The 24,543-nt window shown below is 40.0% G+C and overlaps 2 protein-coding genes across 5 annotated transcripts in view; one reads left to right on the top strand and one right to left on the bottom strand.

Annotated features, from left to right (window-relative positions):
- Positions 1-5,344, bottom strand: part of Wrn (WRN RecQ like helicase) — a 132,339-nt gene extending 126,995 nt beyond the window's left edge. For 2 of the 3 annotated variants that reach the window (XM_028768204.1, XM_028768202.1), the window contains exon 1: positions 5,191-5,344. The gene's annotated coding sequence lies outside the window, so the exon portion shown is untranslated. The remainder of the gene's footprint in view (positions 1-5,190) is intronic. The other variant, XM_028768203.1, reaches the window with a different exon arrangement.
- A 499-nt stretch (positions 5,345-5,843) lies between these two features.
- The window catches only part of Purg (purine rich element binding protein G), a 31,140-nt gene continuing 12,440 nt past the window's right edge, over positions 5,844-24,543 (top strand). The window contains exons 1-2 of one of the 2 annotated variants that reach the window (XM_028768295.1): positions 5,844-5,915; positions 6,182-8,291. In XM_028768295.1, coding sequence (XP_028624128.1) covers positions 6,188-7,243 — 1,056 coding nt within the window. In that variant the 5' untranslated portion in view covers positions 5,844-5,915; positions 6,182-6,187 and the 3' untranslated portion in view covers positions 7,244-8,291. Of the gene's footprint in view, positions 5,916-6,181; positions 8,292-24,543 lie in introns of those variants that run through there. The other variant, XM_028768296.1, reaches the window with a different exon arrangement.

The raw sequence follows: 24,543 nt of genomic DNA on the forward strand, positions 1-24,543 counted from the left end.
AGATAGATAGATAGATAGATAGATAGATAGATAGATAGATAGATAGATAGATAGATTATAAGGTTTTGAAGACAGAATCTCACTCTGTAGCCCAGGTTGGCCTGGACCTCACTATGTTGCCCAGGATGACCTCAAGCTTATGGTGATCCTCCTGTCTTAGCCTCCTCAGTGTGGAGACACAGACATGGTCCATAACATCTACTTGCCTTGCTGACCAGCTGAAGTTCCAGAGTGTTAACTAGTCTCTTGCTTACTCCCTTAGCTCCATGGCCCTTCTTGGTTTTATTTCTCTCCTGCATACTAACCCTAACTGAAGTAAAGGAAGTTCCCCCATGGCTTCTGTCTCCTCGATAGCTGCTGTATCTGTTTCGCCTGAGCTGACCGGTCTCCCCTTTAAATCCGACTCTAAGGGAGTCATTTGTACTTCCCAACAATCTACACTTTTCCCTTTACCTATTTACCACTCTCCCTACCTAGGACGACAGTTTTATAACTTTCCCTTCTTCCTTAAGCCTATCACACCTCCTTCACCTCCTTCATCCTCAGCTAATGACCTTGCTTCCAGCTGCCACAAGCTCTCAGTCTGAATGGAATCATCTTACTGTGCCCATGTATTCTACTGTAACAACTAATTTCATTTTGAGTTGGCTGGGTTTCATTGGCATGCGGAATCCAGACATTTGCTCAAGATTCGGGCAGTACTGGGGATCTAGCCTCAATCGTAGATCCCCTGGCACATGTGAAGCCCTGGGTTCCATACCAACACATTCTAGGAAGGAGAAGAGGGGAAGAGGACCAGAACACGGACATGTCCTTGGCCTCAGATTCAGGCTCAGATCAGAAATTATACCGTCAGCAACCCTACTTTGAGTAAATCCTCCTTCCCATCCTCGCCTTCATGGTGACAGCCTTAGTTCAATCCAGAGAATTCTGGGAAGGTGGGGGGGGTGATTGTTTTTTTTGTTTTTGTTGTTGATTTGAGACAGTATATTGTAGCCCCGGCTAGTCTAGTATTCCCTGTATACTACTCATTAGCCTTGAACTTTCTACAATCCTCCTGCCTCAGTCCAAGGACTGGGAATACAAGCACTACCATGCCTAGCTCTACCTATATAGCTGATGGACATCCTGACAGCCTCAACTCAAAACAATAGTCAGAGTGGTCCTGTATAAATCTAAGGATTAAATAACATGACCAAGTAAAACTTAACTCCAAGAATACAAGGATGATTCAACATAAGAAAAATGGCCAATATAATAACTCACATTAGAAATATAACGGGAAAACAACCAACATGCTTATCAAAATTTACACAAAAAATGTACTTGATAAAATTTAACAATTTTCCATGATTTTAAAAATATATAGAACAACAACAAAAGGTAATTTCTTCAACAATTATAGCAAAACAGCAATTATATTGACCCTGCAGAAAACACCAAACAAAAAAAACTTTTTCCTTAATGATACCCATTTTTACCACTGCTACTTTTGAAAGTTCTAGACAGAGAATTTAAGGGGCACCTGTGATAGTTAATCTTCATTGTCAACTTGACAGGATCTGGAATCAACCAAGAGATAAGGCACTGGGCATATCTATAAGGTATTTTCTTAATCAGGTTATTTGAAGTGGGAAGACCCAACCTAACCCTTCCCGTGGCACCTTCCCGTGGGAGCCAGATAGAAGCAGATCTGGGGGGAAAGCTTCCCCTCTTGCTTTATCACCTTCAAGTCTTTCTGGCGAGTTCATTTACCCTGTTGATATGGTTATCAACACTGAAAGTTCATGAGTCCTGTTGCTGCCAAGGTCACTGCTGTGATATTCCCTCACTGATAGCTGAAGCTTCTTCAGTGTTTCAATACAGACTGAAGACCGGTGGTTCTCCAAGAATCACCCAGGCCTTTAGCACTGGGTTGGGACTGCTGAAATATGCAGTTTCCTGCTCTGAGCAGCTACAGAGTTCTCCGCCTCTACAGTAAGAAGACTGCCATTGTAGAAATACCCAGACTATAGCACATAGGCCAATCTAATGAGTCCTTGTTTAATATAGATTCACTCTATTGGTTCTTTTACTCTAGACAGTGGTTCTCAACTCCCTTTGGGAGTTGCACAACCTTCACAGGGGTGGCCTAAGACCATCTGCATAGTCAGATATATACATTATGATTCATAACAGTAGCAAAGTTACAGTTAAGAAGTAGCAACAAAAATAATTTTATGGTTGGAGATCACCACAATATGAGGGACTATATTAAAGGGTTGCAGTGTTAGGAAGATTAAGAATCATGGTTAACACAGTATCTAAACTAGAAAGAAGTAAAAACTATTTCTATCTTAACAGACAGCACAATCTTGCATGTAAAAACCTGAGGGAACTGATGAGAAGGCTTCTAAACCTAACAAAAACATTCAGCAGAGCTTCAGAGTACAAAGTCAACACAGAAGTATCAGCCTTTTTTAATATACCAAAGTGAATCATCCGAAAGAAAGCAATGTCATTGACAACAGCATATAAATTAATAAAATATCTAGAAGTAACCAAGCAGGTTTAAGTAAAAAAGACTTGTTTACTGTAAGTTACTTTTCCACATGTAAAAGAGTGAAGAAGTTGAACTCTTAACTGAATACAAACATTAACTCAAATATAAGAGATAAACCTTTTTTAAAAAAGGGGGGGAGGGGATTAAAATAAAATTAGCAGAGAATAGGATGAAAAAATGCATGACTTTGGAAATGGCAATAAATTTAATGTATTAACATATATAGATAATAAACTGAACATCATCAAAATTCCACACTGTGTGAAACATTATCAAAAAGTGAATACACTGCAACATAGAACACACCTATAGTCCCAGCATTTGGTGAGCAAAGGCAGGAGGATCTTGAATTCAAGGATAGCTTGAGCTACATACCAAAAGCCTATTTCAGCATCCCCCCCCACAAAGTAAAAAGAAAAAGAAACAAAATGATAGATTATTTGCAAATTATATATATATACACATATACATACATGTATATATAGAGAGATAGTTTCATGTTCAAATGAAGAGCTCCTACAACTAAACAAATTAAAAACTCAAATTTGAAAATAGGCAAAGAATGATATTACATTCTTTACCAGTGAAGGGCAGCCATTAAATCCATGGAAAGCTGCTAACTGACATAGTCATTAACCAAAGGCCAAAGACTAAATACAAACCAAAACAAAAATAAGATACTACCCCATGTCATCCTCTAGAAGGACTATAATAAGAAGGGATAAAAAAATAGGGCAATATGTTTTGACAAGGCTTTGGGGAAATGAAGACACTTGTGCATTACCATTGCGGGAAAGTTTGGCAGTTACTCAAAAAGCTTATCATATAAGCCAGAAAGTCCTATATACCGATAAATGTCAAAAAAATTTAAAACAGGGTCACAGATACACACAGCAACAACATTCAGGGCAGTAGTATTCCCAGTAAACAAAGGAGAAACCAAGCTATCAATAAAGAATAAGCAAAATATTGTACATATACATGATGAATTATTCATTCATTAATTCAGCCTTAAAGTAAGAATTAAGCTCAGCCATAAACCACAGCATAGATGGACCCTGAAAACACACTGAGCCACATCTGTGAGGTACAAAAGGACAAATATTTATGGTTCTATGTACATGAAGTATCTGAAATGGATATACTACAAATATAAGTGTAGTATAAGTGATATACTACAAATTACTGGGGCCTGGGAAGTGGAGGCAATAAAGTTATTACTTTATGGGAGAGTTTCTGCTTAAGATGAAGAGCAATTTCTGGAAATAGGGCTAGGGTGTGCTCAATAAAAGAATAGATATTTAGCATGGGCAATGCCCAGCATCCAAAAGCAGACAAACAAGAACCCAAATCAACAACAAAGAACATTATAGAAGTAGACAGTGGCGACATTTTGCACATACAGAGCATAATTTATTATCACTAAACTGTACTTAAAATTATTAAACTGGCAAATTATAGTGTGTGTGTGTGTGTGTTTCCCTGACAACTCGCCAAGAGCTTCCCAATTCTTCAGGATGACACACCAGATTTCTAACATAGTCAATGAATCCTGCATAATCTCTCTGGTCTCTGCAAGCAGACTCCTTTTTTCTACCTTAAATGCCTTTCTGGGTTGTTCTTACTACAGGCAGCCTCCTTCGGGTTTGTACTTTCTTTCCCCTCTCTTAGACACAAAGTGATCTCTCACTTCCTTCCCAGTGAGGACCCATTGGGAAATTATACCTCCCAACCCCCACTGGCCCTCTTTCATTTTCACTTAGACAATACTGCACTTGGCATTTTGCGTGTCTCTTTCCGCTAAATTTTAAACTCAAAAAGGGTAAGTTTTCTCTGCTTTATTCATTTTGTTTTCTCCGGTGCCTTCAGCAGCGCTCAACAATTATATGCTGAATTCGCAGAGCTGGGATGCCAGTCAATAGAAGAGCCCTGTATCAAAGCAAATGAGCACTCCCAGTTCGGGGTTCCATCCTCAATGCAAGAGGAGACTGGCCGAGGAGACGACTAGTATTCAACGACATCAAGTACCAAACTGCCCTATAAACCGCAGGCTTTGCATACAATCTCTAATAAAAGATCAGGAGGGCATGAGTTCGAGGACAGCGCGTGGGCTAAAAGTGTAAGGGGCTACAGAAGAGAAACCCCGTCTCAACAAAACCAAAGGAAAACTAAAGCCTAAATTATTGTTATTTTGGAACTCTTGATTAGCATCCTAAAAGACTTTTTTGCTCTCCAGGTTTTTACAGATCAGATCTATGGAAGAACGAGTCACATTCAACAAGACAAAATGCTCATTGGTACAATGACTTGACCTTAAGAGATCCAAAACAATTTGCTCAGTCGTGGGAAGCCGGTTGCTTCCCCTGCCTCAGTTACCTGTGCAAGCGTGACTCTAGCACTATAAACAGCAGCTGGGGCGGAAGAGGCGGGAAAGCCTACTAGCTGACGGGACAAGAGGAGGCCTGTGGCTCAGCGGCCCCTTTCCAGGGGATCTGAAGGAGAAAGGAGACAAGGCTCCCTTTCCAAGAATCTCTCCAACACAACCCCAGGAGAAAGCCCCGTGGACGAGAGGGACACGCGTCTAAGAAGCGTAGGGTATAGCCCAGGGTACGCCGAGGGGGGAAGCAAAAGCGGGGAAGACACGTTACCCTGAAAAGAGCCAGATCTACGGGTCTTCTCCTTCAGCAGGATGATTTATGGAGGGCTGAGAACCAAAGCCCACAACCCAAGCATCGGGCGAGGTCTCACCTTTCCTAACTTTATATCAAGTGGCACCTGGGTACACTTCTGGTCTGGAGACTGCCCTTTCCTGCACTCCGCCCGCAGCCCCGCCCAACCTCTTCCAGCCCCGCCGCCCTCCCACCCACCGCAGCCATCCCGGTCGACCCGCACAGCGCGCATGCTCAAAGCTGACGGCCGCTGGGCACGCTGGGAAATGTAGTCTCAACGCAGGGGCGGGTGAGCCGCGGCAAGTCACAACGCTCCCGCCACCCCTCCAGCCGGCTCTCACGCACGCCGGGTCCCCGCACGCTGGGCTGCCGTCAGGGCGCGCCCGGAGGCTGAGCCCGAGCCCCCCTCTTTCCGCTACCGCGGCTGGGGAGGCGGGGTCCGAAGCCCGGCCCCTCCGGCAGCTCCCCGCCTCCCTCCCGCCCTCCCCGCGGCGTCGGGCCGGTGCCCGAATCCAGGCAGCGGCCGCAGGAGGCGCGGCGGCGGCGGTGGGCGCCGCAGGCGATGCCCCTGCCCCGCTGCTCCGGCGGGGGGCAGAGCGCGCGGCGGCGGCGGGGAAGGAGGCGGGGGGCGGCGGCTGCAGCGGAGGGGCCGAGAGCTGGCGGCGGCGGCGGTGGTCGTGAAGGGCATCGGTGACGGAGATGATGTGAGTGTCGGCTGGCTGGGGACCCCCGGGGCTGCCGAGCCCGAGCTGGGCGGCTGGCTGCCTACGGGAATCGGAACGGGAGGCCCGGGGCGGCCGAGGGATGCTGCGTGCGCGGTGCGGAGCCGGCCGAGGCCGGAGCGCCAGAGCCGGGCCAGAGTGGGGGTTCCGGGCGGCGGCAGCGGGGGCAGTGCGGACCCAGGGGCGTCTGCGATTGTTCTCAACACCCCTCCCCCATCCCACCCCGTGTGTCTGTTTGTCACTTGCAGCTGAAGATGGAAAGAGCCAGGCGAAGGGGAGGCGGCGGCGGCGGCGGTGGCGGCCGTGGCCGCGGAGGCAAGAATGTAGGGGGCTCTGGCCTAAGCAAGACTAGACTCTATCCCCAGGCCCAGCATTCTCACTACCCCCACTACTCCGCGTCAGCCACCCCTAATCAGTCTGGGGGAGCATCCGAAATCCAGGAGCTGGCCTCCAAACGAGTGGACATCCAGAAAAAGAGGTTTTACCTAGACGTGAAGCAAAGCTCCCGGGGCCGCTTCCTAAAGATAGCCGAAGTCTGGATAGGGAGAGGCCGGCAGGACAATATCAGAAAGAGTAAACTGACCCTCTCCCTGTCAGTAGCAGCAGAGCTGAAGGACTGTCTAGGCGACTTCATAGAGCACTATGCCCACCTGGGCCTGAAAGGCCACAGGCAAGAGCATGGGCAGAGCAAAGAGCAAGTCTCCAGGAGGCGGCAGAAGCACTCCGCACCCTCCCCACCGGTGTCAGTGGGGTCAGAAGAGCATCCTCACAGTGTCCTCAAAACGGACTATATAGAGAGGGACAATAGGAAATACTACCTGGACCTAAAGGAGAACCAACGAGGTCGCTTCCTAAGGATTAGACAAACCATGATGAGGGGCACTGGCATGATAGGTTATTTTGGCCACAGTTTGGGCCAGGAACAGACTATTGTCCTCCCGGCGCAAGGTATGATTGAATTTCGTGATGCCTTGGTCCAGCTGATTGAAGACTACGGCGAAGGAGACATAGAAGAACGAAGGTGTGGAGACAACGACCCACTTGAACTCCCAGAGGGGACCTCTTTCAGAGTGGACAATAAAAGGTTCTACTTTGATGTGGGCTCTAATAAATATGGAATTTTCCTGAAGGTAAGTGAGGTGAGGCCACCTTACCGTAATACTATTACTGTTCCATTCAAAGCTTGGACAAGGTTTGGGGAGAATTTTATCAAGTATGAAGAAGAGATGAGGAAAATTTGCAACAGCCATAAAGAAAAGAGAATGGATGGGCGCCGGGCCAGTGGTGAAGAACGAGAATGCCTGGACTAGCGTGAAATTGAACTCCAGCAGGCAAAGTTTAGAAATCAGTAATTGGCTAAACGTACTGATCCATAATCATGATCATTTGAAGAAGTTTCTCCTCTTTTGGGCCCTTTGTTATTAGTAATACCTCTAATAGTTTATACTTAAAGGAGTCTGATTCTCATGTTATGTTATGCATAGATCACTAGAATTCTCATGGGAATTCCAACCTCCCCAGAGCCAAATAGTTTAGCTGCTTCAACTGCTCCAGACCTATTGAAGTATGCAGATCGGCACAAAGTGTGACATTCTGACCTTTAATCACGATAACTAAGATTTACATTGCACTATATGACAGAATCTTGAAAATGATGCATAGACTAAAGACGAAAGTGTGAATTCCTATTTATCAAATCCCGCCCCCCAAAGAAAGTCCCATCCTTTGTTAAAAGTTCATACTTTGTTAAAAAGTTGCTAAGTTTACCTGTAGGACAGTTACCACAGAAACAGAAATTGACCTGGAGTATAGTAGATTTCTTGATGAAAGTACTAGTAGGAATATATTGCTCATTGGGTAACTGAATATTAACTAGTACCACTAAAATACAAATCTTATTACATAATTAGACCTTTAAAATACAATGTCATATTTCTTAACAGTTACTATATACAGTGTTCCATAATTTCAAGTTTTGTGGTAACCCTACAGTTTCAGTTGCCATATCAAAGCCATGGAAGTGTTTTAATTCATTATTCTTAGCTAACTGCAATCTAATCTTCTGTTTCCTATTCTATATATTTTATTGACTTTCTAAAGGTATGGACATGATGCTTATGTCACTCTTGAGAGGGAGGCTTCACCCAGTGGCTTTGTTATGGAAATTTTGATGTTTTAGCCATTCTTGATAGTTTGGAATCGGTTTGGTTTTTTTTCCTTATAAGCTGTCATAAACTTTCAAAGTGTATTTTATGCTTTCCCATCCATGCATAGTTGCTGCACCCGTTGACTGGTGTAAAATACGTTTACTGACGTATTTTAGTAGGGCTCCTACATTGACTGCCCTTAAAACCATCTCAAACTTACAGTATAAACCTGACTTTAACTCCAAAAAGAAAAACTTTTTTTTTTTTTAGCTGAGAAAACAAAAAAAAGAGCATTTAGAATATAAAATTGCAGTCTGGGAAATATAATATTTGGAAATAATATTGGTTGTAAACATTTAAAAGGAAAATTCAGGCATTTTCCAAGGTGCTCCTTGAGATTCTTAAAGAGGTTTACTCTATACAAGACGTCTCCACCTGTGCTCACCTCTATTAAAAACCACTGTCCAGAAAGTGCCACCTGAATTTTTAGACACTCGGCAATTTTTAAACAAGTGGGTATAGTACGTACACCCACCATGTCCCTTATTAACTGAATGAAATTTCATCTGTTGGGCTACATTTTATTCTGAACGAAATTGTATTTTGTCATGGGATCAGTTACTGTTCCACAATAAGTCCATGTAATCATATTTAAGAGACAGACACTGATTTCAACTCCCCAGATACAGTTCTCATGGGTGAGAGCAGGCTCCAAGGCCTGAGGTCAGAATGTGGCTCTTCTCTGATATGCTCTGAGTAATTCAGAATTGCTTCGAACAATTTTCCCTCCAGAATTTTTCTGTAAACACATTGAGGTCGCTAAGGAAACCGTGGGATGAATTAAGATTAAGTTCATTGGCTTTCGTTAAGACCAAGCAACTAGTAGCCCAGACATACATGCTGATGTTGGTTGCAGACTCTGTTTCACATTTCTCCAAGTCCTATGATGGAATCTCCCTCGGTTCACTCCTGTTGTGAACCGTCTGCATCACCATGGAACAACTGAAGGTTAGAAGAAAATGTTAGTACTAGCGTTAATAGCACATGGTGGCGGTTGAGACTATAAAAGTAGCCAGGATTTTTAAACAGTCCTAACTGTAAGATAATGTAGCTCTGTAGGCTTGATAGGAAGTAGTTTGGGGTATATGAAGGAGTGGTGTGCACTTGAATTACTGTACTACTGATTGTTATTGCTGCCCATCATAGTGCCTATTAATAATAATCAACCTGTCAGATTTCGGCAAACGGGAGCTGTGAATATTCCATTACTCAATTGTCCCGATCACTATTGCTGTGAGTATGCACTCGCTCTTAAAAATCTTATCTTCCTCTTTTGAAATATCTATATACGTTAGGACTAACTGATTTCTTTTTGGTTTTTAGTCTGATGAGGTTTAAGTGTGTATATACATATGCATATATACACACACACGATACTATGTCAGACATGAAGATAAATATATTTAATTCACTGTATATACATGTTATTAGCTTCATTTCATATTAATTATTTAAGTAAAGGACTAGCTAAATAGCCAGATTTTCTACCTTATATGTATACTTCAAAGTTCTTGCCATCTCAAAGCTACAGATTGGGTAAATAATATATATATATATACATATATAAAAACATATGTATGTATATATACTGGCAATTGACTATACTCTAGAAGCACTAAGACTTTTACCAATCCTTTGTTTACCTTTTCATAGTTAATATATTCATTGAAAAATGGTATGATGCTATGATTTTTTGATACTTAAAATTCCCAAGAGTTCATTAGCCATAATTAAGTGTGATCCAGTTCAAAAATATGGACTTAGGACGTGTATTGCCATGTATCTTATAAAATAAGCTACTATTTTTATCTGTGCAATATAAATTTTATTTATTGTCATTTGTAACATAAATGGAGCTGCAAGTGTACATGGTATTCTTCAAAATAACAGGATCCTTGCCTCGAAGGCGTTAAACTCTTAAGGAAACTGGATGTTAGAAGTAAAAAAAAGAGCATTGAAGTTAGTAACCAAAATTACTAGTTGACTGTATAATGCTAAAACATTGATGATGTTTGCACATAGTAATCGAGCATAATGTGGACAGACTCCAACTGTAATAATATAAGCTAATAGTATAAAATCTGGAAACGGGTTCCTCAGTAGTTGGCAGTGTGCTCCTAGCAATTAAAAGCAGCGCTAATATGCTGCTTATATGCAAAAGATGCAATGTATTATAAAGATATTCAAGTTCTGCCACATTTTATTATTTTCCTTCTTAAAGCCCCAAACTGCCATGTCCCTTAAACTTGAGTCAAACACAAGCTTATTTGCACTAAAGAGCATGGCCAAAAAAATAAATGACAGGGTGGAAAAGCTGTTTAGAACCTCTTGAAATGATTGGTTCTAATGGGGGAATTTCACATTTGTCTATTTGAAAGCTATATGGTCCAGGCAGACAATCTGTCAGTTCACTAATTTAATAATGCACTTTACCTTTTGTATATAGAAGATGTACATTTATGCCACCCGACAGGCAGGATGTGTTTCAGTAACTATGTAGCTAGAATCTGTAGGGTGATCCCTTGCATGCACATGTTTGTGTTAGAACTATTGTAACGGGTGTCCATTAAGGCAGTGTAATGGAGAAGGACAGAAGATGGTTTTAAAGCAAATCTCAATTCATTTAACAAGGAATTTTAACGTAGATTTTGAATTTGTAATAAAGACTAGAATAATATAAAACAATTTCTAATCCAGATTAGTGTCACAGTTCAGACTATATCTACTTGAGACTTCCCATAATACTCCAAAAATTAAATTGGGGAATCTGGCCAGATAACTTTTTTAATAATTCTGTTTCACTGTTAATTTGTACTTAAGTTACTAATAAAAAGACAGTACGTGCTACAGCTCTAGAATCAAAAGTATGGTTAGCTTATGTTTTAAAAATCACCAGACTAAAGAAATAAAGTTTCAAGTAAGGAATATAAAGAGCTTAATAAGTCACTAAAACATAAATAGGATATTTCAAAATCTGCAGAAGTATTAACCTTCAAAAACTCAAAAGAGAACTGGGGGATTCAGTGTATCCTTCTACCCCGAACACATTTGAAGATGTATATTTGAAAACTAAATAATTGTTGCTTAATAATAGGTCGTATGTACTTTACTGAGAAAACACTGTGTACTAACAATTCATCAAGAGTGTGCTATATTTATTGCATTCATTTTATATCTATAGATAAGAAACATATATAGTCATCCTATCTTAATCTAACCATGTATTTATATTGTAATTTTGCAAATATTTTCAGTAAAATAAACATTTATCTGAGCTGCACAGTTTGAAGAGGATGAAATTGGACTAAAATCTCAGACACTTATTTTTAATCAGCAGCTACCATTGAAAACTGATGTATTGTCATTCCTTGAGATTTATTTTACAGTTTACTTAATATTTAATATTTAAATGAATGAGGCTTAATTTGAGTTTTAATTGGTTATTTGAAAATGAGGGTTTTTTTTTTTCTTTTTTCTTTCTTCCTTCCAAATGACTTTGACTGAAACATGAAATCCTCTTCCAAACTTTGGGTAAGGGCTTTGGTGAGTCACCACCTAGTCTGAAGTCTTTCTTTACCAAACACCAAACATCTTTGGCAGGATGTTTTGTCAAAAAAAAGTTAACATTGATTCTGTGCCTCCAGAATGGTACAGATACAAGATTTGGCATTGCCAGATAAGATTCATTAAAATCTTTCTGAAGTTTCCTTAAAGATTTCTTGACTTCCATAGAGAAATTGTGGCTAATGGCTAGCCTATCAGAGGAAGGGAATAAGGAATTAGCAAGCGTTCTGCTATAACCATCTATAGTCTACAGTACTATAGCACCAGAGTACAGGAAAAATGTATTTCCCAATTCAGTATCTTATGAAAATGGTTTTTTAGATCACAGCAAGTCTACCAAAAAGAAAATATGGTCAAATATACATGGGTAGACTTTAGGGGAAATTTTTACTATTTTGTTATAAAATGAGGGAAAAAAATCAGTCTTTGGTCTTAATCTGATGTGACATTTTTCAGCCATGCAAGTTTATTTTAGTGGTAAATTTTAACATTTTTGAATAGAGAAAACTATTCCCATAGCACCAGATGTATGGACAGAGGATGTAGCTCGGTTGGAGGAATGTTTGCTTAGAATGCACAAAGCCCTGGACTTGATTCCCATATACATAAATGAGGTGTGGGAGAGCATGCCTTTGTCACACCAAGGTGAAGGCAGGAGGAGCTAAGCTCAAGGTCATCCTCAGCTACAGTAACTGCAGCCTGAGCTGCGTGGACTGTAGCTCCAAATAATAATAATAAGATGCTACAGTAGACAGTGAAAGGTAGCAACCAGAGCTAGCAATTTCTTACGCTATTCTTTTAGAGTCATTCTCATGTGTAAACATGTATATACATATATTCTCTTCAAATGCATAGACACATAACCCTCCCATTCCTAATAATATCAACTTTAGGATTTTTTTCCTTTTTTACTAAGTATCATATTTTATCTGGTTAGTGTATCATTTTTATACAGAGAAAACATCAAGAAAATAGTAAGTAAACCCCATTGATATAGACCTAGGCTGCAGATGTCTATGTTTCTTGTTAAGCGTACAAATATGCTCATCCAAGCATATTTTTAAAAAAAATTCTCATACGAGTTTCCTTCCTCACACCCAGCCACTTCACCTTCCATGTCGCCCTCCTTGTCCCTCTCAAAAAGCTATTGTTATTTTTCCTAAGTAACACGTTAGTTCAGGGGGATCTGGATATTAATTAGTATAGCCAAGTGGTATGTGAGGTTAACTATGTTCTCTAGTGAAAGGCTCTGATATTTAAAAGCTTTAACAAATTATAGCTTTCAATTTTTACTAACTGTGCTACTATTTTTTCATCCAAAGACCTTGCCATTATGAGCACATGAGCATTACAACTGTGTAGCAAAAGATTTTATGTTGTGGCTTTGTTCAAACTGCTTGATTTATTAACATGAAACATTTTATCCATAATATGGAAGGTATAAAGTTTATTTAACAGCTTTTGAAATGCATGTCTACACAAAGAAACAGCACTATTCGTAATCCTTTAAAGCACTATATTTTTTTTCTTGAATTTGTTTTGTGTGTGTGTGTGTGTGTGTGTGTGTGTGTGTGTGTGTGTCTGTATGTGTGTGTGATTGGACCGGAGACCTGAAGGCCATGCCAATGCAAGCAAGCACTCTGCCACTGAGCCTCATCCCCAGCCATGGAAAGGTTGGGCTTTATTTTTTTTTTTCTTCCCCTTGTTTGTTTTTTAATGGACCAGAGTCTGTTAGAAGTCCTGGGGCTATAGGAGTATACTATTCCTTAGGAAGCTAAGAGACTGTAAGTACAACTACGTCATCTGCTGGAAGACTATGAAATAGCAACTGTATCTATTGAAAGTACGGTTAGGCAAAAGAAAACAGGGAAAGTGGCAGTTACTACTATTCATGGAAATGTAAGCAAAACTACTTTAAAAGTTCGCCAACATTGCTTGCAGGGGAGGGGGACCGTAACTCCTGCTCACCATGTGGGCATGTTAAGACCTCTTCTCTTTTTGGTTGACTACCAATGTGGGGAATAAACCTGAGACAGAAAAGTAGCCTACCCTTGACCCCTTCAATTTTACAAATGAAAGCAACCAGGGCAAAAGACTCAACAGAATTAGAAATATATCTTAAACATGGGTTAGGGATTCTTTTAATAGATGGGTATCTGTAAACTTCCTGAAAACAAAATACAAAAACGAAAAGCGCTGGTTTAAACTTTATGGTAGTATCTGTGTGGTGGATGGCATAATTTCCTGTTCAAACATGAGAGAGGTGTTATCAGAAGACATGATCCTTTCAAACGTTTTAAAATCCTGACTGAATTACATATTTAATGAGTAACTCACCATCCTTTAGTGAATCTGCAAAACTGGCCATGATTTGCATATATTGACTTGTTTAAATTCAGATGGTGTGTGTGTGTGTTGTGTGTGTGTATTTCTCTGTAGCAAATGTTCCTTCAAAATTTAGGACAAAAGAATAACTTCCAATTCCTCTTCAGAGTTCCGTTGTTTTTGGTAAATTATCCTTCCTAAATTTTTCCTGTGTTTCCTTGTAAAAATCGCGTAGTTTTATTGACAGTGAGTGACATCCACCAACACATTGGAGCATGTAGTGGTCAGCATTGCCGCTGGGAAGGCCCTTAATTATATGAGCATGACAAAAACAGCTTGTTTATATAGAAGAGTGTCTCCATCCAGATTGATTTCTGACACTTGAGAGCAACTGCGTGTCCTAGTTTACCCTTCATATTGACAACTGTTCTATAACATTTCCAAGCTTTTAAGAAATAATAAAATTTGAAAAAAGAAAGAACTGACCATTAAAATTTCTTACAGTATTTAAGTATTTGAGTTGTTCAGGGGGTAAGTTTGAAGGGGAAAAGTTTCTCTTTTTAACCTTTACTAATGTTATAAATCTGATTGTTTTAGCTGACTACAGCCAGAATGTCTCCCATTAGAAACTACTATAGAGAAAGTAGTCCTGTGAGCTGGTACTCTTTGGGATTTTATTTATCATAGGTTCTATGAGGTTCCATAAAAGTAGCGGAAAGAAAAGAAACAGAAGGGTAGTAGCTGATAGATTTTTCTCCTCTGTGAGAAAAGAAATCAGTCTAATGTAAAGAAAGGACACAATGTATTCTCATTTCCCTGCTTAAGCTTAAACACGGGACCAGAGAAAGGAAGAAGCCCAGTTCTGTTATATAGGAGCTAGCGCTGGAAAAGTAAGAGCAGTTGTTGCATAGTAACTACATTTTCTCACACTTTGTTCTACCGCTGTCCTCTGCTTTTATTTTTTTGAGGGGAACATTTTTATATATGAAATCTCATTTTTGAAGGAGCGTGGCTTATTTCTTGTATATATTCTATAATCATCTCTTAATCTCTTAATGCGTGACATAGGAATTTTTAAAACCTAGCATCATTGTCCAAATGCCATTCCTGAAATAATTCTAAAATACAATGCTAAGTGGTATGTGGCTACTGTCATCAGTGTCCCAGAGAATAAATGACTGACTTTGATACTCTCCTCCTTGGCCATATTGAATAACCTATGATGGTGAACTCACGGAGGAGCACTTACCTACCTGCAGCAGGATGGGTCTATTGTATAGTTCAGGAGTGGAGAAGTAGATACGTTATAGTCACAAGGGCATTGCCGTAGACAGCCCTCCACTGCAGTGCCAGCGCCAGCCAATAAACAGCATTAGAGAGTGATGCCTTTCTCAACAGACTATCAAAGACAGCATTTAAGAGCAACATACACTGTAACTAGTTGTTTTCAGACACACCAGAAGAGGGCATCAGATCCCATTGCAGATGGTTGTGAGCCACCATGTGGTTGCTGGGAATTGAACTCAGAACCTCTGGAAGAGCAGTCAGTGCTCTTAACCACTGAGCCATCTCTCCAGCCCAACATACCTGTATCTTAAAGAACATAAGCAGATAAATATTTTGATTGTCTTAAAAATTCTACTTTCCCAAAACATTCCATGTGACTGCCTATCTTTGGCCTGGTGGTGCCTCTCAGTAGCAATTTAGCTGGTCTGTTTTGAACAAATTCCATGGAGTGAATTGACTATTGTAGACAAAGTTCTTTTCTGTTTTCTCCTCCCTCTCCTCAAAAAAGCAGTTATATTTTCAGTTCTCAATTGCTTCTCTTGGTGTTTGGGATCTAAGTGGGACATGAGAGAACAGCTTAGTTTGTTGGTTCTCTCCATTTGTCATTAGGTTGAGATTTCCCTCAGCCTACTGTCAAACTGCAGCTTTACCTAAAAATACACACTTGAAATGCCAAAACTTCACAACAGATCTAAGCATAGAACCACACTATAATGAGCCAGCAATAAGGATAACAATGCATACAGCTACCTAGATCAGAACGTTTCCTGCCACTTGCTAATTTGCTTCAGAGGCTGCTGTATTGGCCTTCATGTTCTTCAGACTGGCAGTAAGATTTGTACCAATTCTTTCACAATCTAGAACTCTTAACAGGAGAAAATCGGTTGCTGTTTAGTAAATTCCCTAAAAAGTTTACCATGCTATAACTAGGAGAATTCAGTTTACTCACAGTCTTTTTTCCCCTTCTACATATGTACCCTACTGGAATTCAGTAAGAGCACGACTTCTCAACCACTGTGGCCCTACTTTCACCCTACTTATTTTTTTTCAAATGACAAAGCATAGTAAAGATCAGAGCCACTCTATGAAATAAGCTAGCTCTATATAGACTATAAGAAAAGAGGACCAGCCCTTCACTCAGCCATTCTTGGAATCCTTGCCATAGTTAGCTAAGAGTTGAGGATGAATAGAAAGTTGAGGATCAGTCTTGGCTACAAACCAAACTAGGCCAATCTGGACTACATAAAACCCTCTTTAAAAACAGAAAGAAAGAGATGGGGAAAGGTGTCAATTAAGGTTTATTATTATTATAGCCAATATTGAATACCTACTTTATACTATTGTATTGCAGAACCTTTCATATAGACAGTGTGATCTGTATAACTGCATCATTAACTTCATTATAATAAAATTGGCTCCATATTTGCCAACTAGTATATTTGAACCAAGTTGACACCCAAGACAAAGACTGTGCTCAATTAGGGCAGGCTATCTGACACACTGACGCATACATCCCAACAGTAATAAAACACAGTCTGGCCTCACTCAGCATAAACTAGCGTTAGGTTACTCTTTTATCTAAAACTATTCCCTATAAATGGGTTTATCCGCCTCACCAAGAAATTTTTGCTTAAAGGAAGATTTACTCACTCAGTTTAAGTTGCTACTCATAAATAGAACTTACTTGATCTTAAGTGTGGATTATAGACTGAACCTCCAATCCTGGTCAACTTTTAAAATGGGTAATTTTTAAAGGATTCAGATGTTGGGACCATAGATGGAGCATCCTAATTCTATCCCTAGAGACAGAAAAGACAAATCACTGTTCACTGTGGGTCTACGGTTTCATTTTCATGAACTAAAGGTAACTGGCTATGTTAAATCAGTTTGGAACTAAATTTTAGCAATGTTACTGAGAAGTTTTCTTGCTTGTTACAGTTTTCCCTGCCAGCTGACTGACAGGTCACCTTGCCCCCATACTCTGCAGACATTATCCCAATCTCTGTCACACAGAATTACCCACAGGATGAGTGCTCCTTTAACAGGATCATATTCCTCCCCAGTGCTTTAGGAAGAAGGTTTTCAAACTTCCCTGAGTCACCTTCAGGGCCTGTTAAACCTCAGGCTGCCAATGCCCACCTGCATTTCTGTACAGCAAGATTGGTGGAATGAAGAGAAATCTAAGGATGAGTGCCTCTAACACATCACAGAAGAAATGATTCAGCTGATCTGGGGACATTACGTACTACCGTGATAGATGTGATTATATCTGACCTACAAAGATACTAGAGGAAAAAATTTAGAACTAGTATCCAGATACTTAGACTACCTTGAGATATTCATAAATTGAAAGCAAAATTTTATAAGTTGACTAGAGTTTTGATTTTATCCTCTTTTTATATTCAGTACATTTAATAACCTTTCTGATTCCCTCTCACTTTTCAACACCTATCTCAAGATCTCTCTGGCAGGAATGAATTATAAAGATAGGAAAATCATCATTCAAATAATATGGGTACTGAGGCATGTTTTTAATTTATTAAGTAATTCTGGTATATATATCTTAGGAAAGGAAAGTGAATGATTACTCAAAAATTACAAGCTTATTGACTCTAAAAATATTAGACCTAAAGGATCCTAGAAATTACTTTAGTCTCCAAATTTTATGTTTTGTGATGCATATCATGCAATATATGAATGATTCATGGGTTAGGTAAATAGACTTAAGGATTTTAAATGCTAATTATTTCTTGAGATATATGTGAGGCAAAATAAACTCATTTCCTTTAAAACACATAACACTATTTTCATCATCTTCCTGAATCTTCCCTGTGTTTTCAAGATAGAGAAACTATATAATGTAGTTTATGGTCACAGTTGGACCCATTGCTTTTAATGTAGAGATTGTTCCCCTACGCACACATTAAATATATTATCTTTAAAAAATGATTAACACTTAAGAATAACTTACTCCATGTTTGCCATCCTGGTAGAGATTGTATAGGCAGAGACTAGGTAAGTAGGTACTTAGTGTAGTATAATGGGAAACTAATGAGAAAGGAGTTGTTGCCTACATCTTTTTAACTCTGAGAGCTTAAGAGAAATAATATGTGGGACTTTTGCATTCATCTGTGAAAATTAGGCAAAGTGAATAAAGAAGTTTGGCTTCAAAATGCCAGGGATCATTCAAAAACATTAACTCCCCCCCCAAGCATACACACACACACACATTTTCACCTATCTTTAACAACAAAACACAACTAGTTTTGAGGGCTGTACCTCTATGATAGATCACTTCCCAAGCACCCCTGGGTTGCATCCCCAAAGCTAAGAAATGTTTTTAACGGAGAACTACTTTTTCCCAGGCTTTACCAATTAGATGAATTGCTTATAACAGTTTCTACACCACACAAATATATACTATACATGCATAGGGAGAGAGAGATTCCAGCCCCTAACTAAGTCTTGCTCTTGGAGAACTCATGGAAACTTGGTTCATATCATTTGTTGTTGAACCTGGACGTCTGCATCTACAGAGAGAGGGAGGGAAGAACATTCGTGCCAAGTATATGCTATGTGTCATCCCAACTTCGATGCTAGAGAAGGTCTCATTATAGCTCTAAACAGTTCAAGTTCAGCACAACAGCTGGTATTTACAGCGCCTGTTACCAGGTGACTCGCCTAGGATTGAGTCTTTAACAATTCAAAGAAATTGTTTTAAACCAAGAATCTCCTTTTAAAACAGCACAAAATCTCCACTGGGCTTCCAAGGAACAGAAAACTCTTTATCAGGATGATATCAAAAAGTATAACCTTAAAGGTTACAGCTTGTATTTGCTTTGGAAGAGTTCTAAGCACCCTTAAAATAACAGCAGTTTCTCCCTTTAAAATTGAGTCTAGTTGGGTCAACAAGATGGCACAGCAGGTAAGGGCACTTGCTGTCTAGCCCAATGATAGAAATTCAATTTCCAGAACCTACATGGTAAAAGGAAAGAACTAATCCCAGCAAAGTGTCATCTCCATAACATACACCTGTGCACCGCACTGTGAGCACACACACGCATGCGCACACACACACACACACACACACACACACACAAATATAAGTCCATTCCAAAAATTTAAAGTCCAGTGGTACTCAGACATTAGTGACATTGGTTTATTAACAAGGTCAGTTTGGATTCTCATCTCCAAGGATTGTGATTGACTAGTTGGTAGAAAGGTTCTGAAATTAACAATTTGAATTGTCTTGTTCATGTCTTGTTATAATTATCCGGATGCTTAGAGGTGGTGGTGGTTGTGATGATGGTAGTAGTGGTGGCTGTTACAAGGACTCCTGTTGTCCCGGGTACCCTCACACCGTCTTGGTAATTTGAGCTGACCTTAAACTCCTGCTGCCACTGCCTCTGCCTCCAGAGTGTGGGAAACAGGTGACAGCACCACCTCCAGTTGAAAGCCATTCATTACCATCAGTTCAACCTGGAGACTTTCATTTCACTTTCCAGCTGAAATTGCTTATATTTAAATACTATGGCCTGACATTGTAGATGGTGATCTTTTTTTTTATTAATACTGTTAAATAAGACTTGTTGATTGCTTTAAACACAGAGAGACCTGAGACCTAAATCCAGGTGTTTAGTTAACAATGTCACCTTGGCCAGCTTTTTGGTATAGCCGGGGATACTAAGGACACCAAGTGTCCACCTCCTTTATTTTCTCCACACTGTAAGGTCAAATGCCAATGGCCCTTTCTCGCCGTCACCTTGTTTCTGAAACTCTCTGCAGCCTGAGTTCCTTAGGTCTTCCTTTTCAATCTCTCACAACTTGAACCTCTAATTCTCGTATCATTTTTATCACTCCTTTCTCCTAAAATATTAAGAATATAAAAGCATCCTTAGTTTGGGGATATTTTTTAATGCATCACTTCTACTAATACTAATTTTTTTCATTGTGTCCAAAGACTACGTATCATAAAATGAACCGCCCAATAGTTTCCTGATGGTCAGTCATATTATTTGTATGTAGCCAAACTGAAGAACATTTCTATGTGGAAAAACTGAGCTTCTGTACCATTCATCTCCCAATTTCTCCCTAGCCCCGCCTCATCGTGGCCTTTTTTCACAGCCTTTTTAAAAAATGTACAAGTCATTTCTTAACCCCTCATCTATAACAGATGTATAGTTATTGTCACTTTGCTCACCCAATAAACGCTTATCTTCTTATGGTTGTAGCATGCAAAAAAGATTTAGAATCACAAAGCCCTTGTCCGTATATGAAGATTGTCCACATAATCCTTGTTACTAAGTGGAGGATATTTTGTCCTGGGATTTCTTCCAGTGAAAGTAAGCTTTTATTCTGAGAACTGAGGGGACTCATGGCCATTTTGTGCTTGCTTATTTGTTCAAGATTTGAAGCCGCAGTTGCCAGGAAAAGCAGGCTTAACTATTAGACTTCACATGGCTCTTTCTAATGGACACCAGAGGTTCATTTTCTTCTAACGAATAACATGTATCAGATTGGATGTTTTCCTAGAACCTGACAGTATTAATATTTATTAAATAATTTCAAAAATCTTTGCTTAATGCAATATGAAACTGTTTAGCATGAAACAACTATTATGGGAATAATATATTTGGGTATAAAATAATATGAGTAAATAGAAATGCACCTTTTGACAATAAAATCTCAAATATTGTTTTCAGAAACTTGGCCATAAGAACAGTCAACACAAGATTTTTTTTTTTCTTTTTCCATCAGGGGAAATTTTTTTCATTAAATGAAATAGATTTAACTAAGGAGGTGTGGTACAGCTGGCTGGTTCTGTAGCAGACCAAGCAATTCCTTTTCTTTCTTTTCAGCTCTCCTCTTGCTATTTAAAATCTCTCTTCATTGTATGTTATTAGCAGACCTAAATCACAGAACTCCATTTAGTGCCCTCACGCTCCCACGCTCAGGCTGCCAGCATCACAGTTTAGCCAGTTCTCCACTTGTCATCTCTGACACAAGATTAGCACTAATATTGTACAAATAGGAACCTATAGATAACGCCAGATTTCAGCCTGGAAAGTTCCCAAGTTCTGAGCTTTCATTTTAAAATCATTTACCTACTTTTTTTATAATGCTAAATTTAATTAGAATATGGTGTCTGTGGCACTTACAGTAACTAATGCTAGTTTGAATTCTTTGCTTTTTAAAAGTCTCTGACTTGGGTTTGGGGATATAACACCCTACGGTTCAAGCAGTTCCTTCCATTAAGGTATTTGCATCTGATGTGAAACTTATTACATAGAATCCACATGTTAGGTGATAGAACTTTTACATTTTCTATTGAAAAGATTAACCTTGGGCAGACACAGCACTTGATTCTCTAGACTTTGAATAATTAATACTAAATGACAAGTTACTCTTAGTAACAAATTTGTTACACAGCATAGCTTTAAACTAAATTGCATTCAGTGCTAAATTACTTTCTGTATTTATAATACACTTAAGAAAACCAAAGAATTTTAGGTGTTTATGACTTGGACTATCATTGGAAGTCTTTGTGGCGTTGAAAGGAATCCTAGTCTTGCCTTTGACCTCCTGATGTGCAGCAATGCTATTTATATAGAGGTCAGGCCTCTATGTTCAGGAGCCGCATCTTGATTTCTAGCAGAGCCAGGGCTTAGGGCAGAGCATTTAGTTCTGGGGATGGCATTCTTCTCACCCATCACTTGTGAGGACTGGGACAGGCTATGTGAACTCTGGACCCTTCTAATGGCTTCATCCCTTGAGCCAGTCAAACTTGTTCGCTATCTCCAGCTTCCTTCTATGGTCTTCATCTTCTCCAGCTGCTCTTCCTTGCACCTGACATTTACTGACCATTCCATCCTTAGCGTTCTTCTTATGGCTCCTTTACACTTTCCCTTCTAATTTGCCCAGTCCCCATGGTTAACCTTGTGTGTGTTGGTGTATGTGTGGGTGTGGGTGTGTGTGGGGGGGGTGTAAGCTAATACAGAAATGAATTAATGATCCTGTGTAAGCTTTAACTAGACAAAAGCTTTAAGTCGGCATTTCTTAGAGTTTGATGAGATTTTTAGAAATCTTGGTTCAGTATACGTTCAACTTGGTTTCCCATATGAGAACTCTTACCTCCTTGACTTGAATATAAATTTGAAGGCCTCTCTCTTCCTCCTCTGCATTCCCTCCGCACTCTGCCCGGTGCTGATTGCAAAAATCATCTCTCTTCACTTAATCACTGATGTTCCTCCTCCTGTTCCTTTTCTGCCTTTGAAATCACAGTACTTCACAGAATTTTAAATAGTGACGAGTGGTAATGAAAGTGATCATTTGTAACCCACTAGGGAATACTGTGTCATTTTTGTTGCAAAGATGCCACGCAAATTAAGGTGCAATGTGTTGTGGGGTCTTCTGTTTTCTAAACATTCTAAATTTTACTTAAAGACATTTTTGCGCCATGCCCAGGGTTACTTGGTTCTGAATATCTTTTGGAGCCTGATCAAACCTGTTTCCCTTCAACAGCTATCTAATTTATCTGCCGTGCCCTAGGCAAGTGTGTTCATACCTAAGAAGAGTGACACTATCATAATTGGCTGTATTTTACGTTTAGCAATTGATCTTTTTAAATATGATTTATTTTTACATTCTGTCAGTGCACTAAATATATTTCACTCATGCAAACAGAGAAATACAACAGGACTATTTTAGACAGTAATTTTGTCTTCATCATTCCAAAGCTCTCTTGCTGTCCAGGAATGAAAATAGCAATCTGTTCCATCTCATGCCTAGAGTTTTCAAGTGACAGAGAGTGCCTGAGCAACAAGCCTGAGCAGTGACTAGGCATCCCCATGAAGGCGCATCGTATAATGCTGCCATGGTTTCTGTAGCTGGGTGACACGGCATGGTGACATGGATTGCATATTTGCTCTCCCTGCCTTAGGCTTCTGTAGTCTGCCTGACTTGAGTCTTACTTTGCTCATTGTGTAGTCACAGATTGATTTCCACATAATAGAATTTACAAACATCCTCCAGTGCCCTTTACTGTAGTGACTGTGTCACTGATGGGCCAAATAGAATAGGCCTGACTCTGTTCAGGTCATGTGAGTCAGCAGATACGCTACTTCTCACATAGGAACATTGCAGTGCAGACCACTCAGGCATACATTGAATCATTTGTGAACTGTTCATTAATTATTAAGTATTTTCTAATTAAGTTAAAGATGGAAATGTTTCATTTTAATTTATATAGAACTTGAAATCATTCTCAGAGTTCTTTCACATACAACCTCACTTAGTCCTGATTTAAATTAGTTGCACGTTGCTAGCCCCTCTTAGATATACAGCTGAGGCCCTGGCAAGCGGCATGATTAGCCGCAATCACCAGCCTACCTAATAATAAAATGACAAGGCGTTAATAAGCCCGCTGAGAAGTAAAGCCTTCGTACTGACAGGCAAGTGTTAGATGGCAGCCTTGAAAAGAAAAGTTGGTCAGTTTAGACGTTTCTATAGCTAAAGGACTTCTCAGGCTGCATTCTAGGCTGATGTGGTACCTGCCAGTAAGCCCAGCATTTCAGAGTTGGAGGCAGGGAACACAAGTTCATGGCCAGCCTGGGCTACATGAAATTCTATCAAGAAGGGAAGGAGAGAGGGAGGGAGGGAGGGAAGGAGGGAGGGAGAAAGGGAGGAAGGGAAGAAGGGAGGAAGAGATGGAGGGGAGAAAGAAGCATTGTAGGTACCTCCTTGCTTTCACATGTCCGTTAGGCTCCAGTCTTCCACTCAGAGTGTGCTGGTTCTGAGCCCTGGTAGTAGACACAGTAATGCTGTGGTCTGGTGGTCCTGTCAGCACCCAGGTGTCTTCACTTTCTTCTGACTGTCAACAAGGCAGGCTAGCTGCTCGCCTTCAAACCCGCGTTACCCTCCCTCCCCGAGCAGCCGAATCCCTTGTCTCCGTGACCTCTTATCATTGCACCCAGGGTGAGTTCAACTACCTCATCTGCATAGTAGACCTAATGAACCAACTAATGACCTTTGTCCTCATGTTCACTCTTTTTGTCTAGTTTATTGGTTTTTAGTACAATATTTTATTCTTTAAGAACTTTATCAATACCATGAACCTATGTCCCTATGAACAAGAGATGCATGAATGACCACATAATAAGCCTGAGGAGACTGTTTTGAAGATCCGTTTGAAGGTAGTGTGAGTTTCTTACCTAACTAACTCAAGAACC

Source organism: Grammomys surdaster, unplaced genomic scaffold (assembly GCF_004785775.1).
Source record: "Grammomys surdaster isolate TR1022 unplaced genomic scaffold, NIH_TR_1.0 185, whole genome shotgun sequence".
NCBI classification, from domain to species: Eukaryota; Metazoa; Chordata; class Mammalia; order Rodentia; family Muridae; genus Grammomys; species Grammomys surdaster.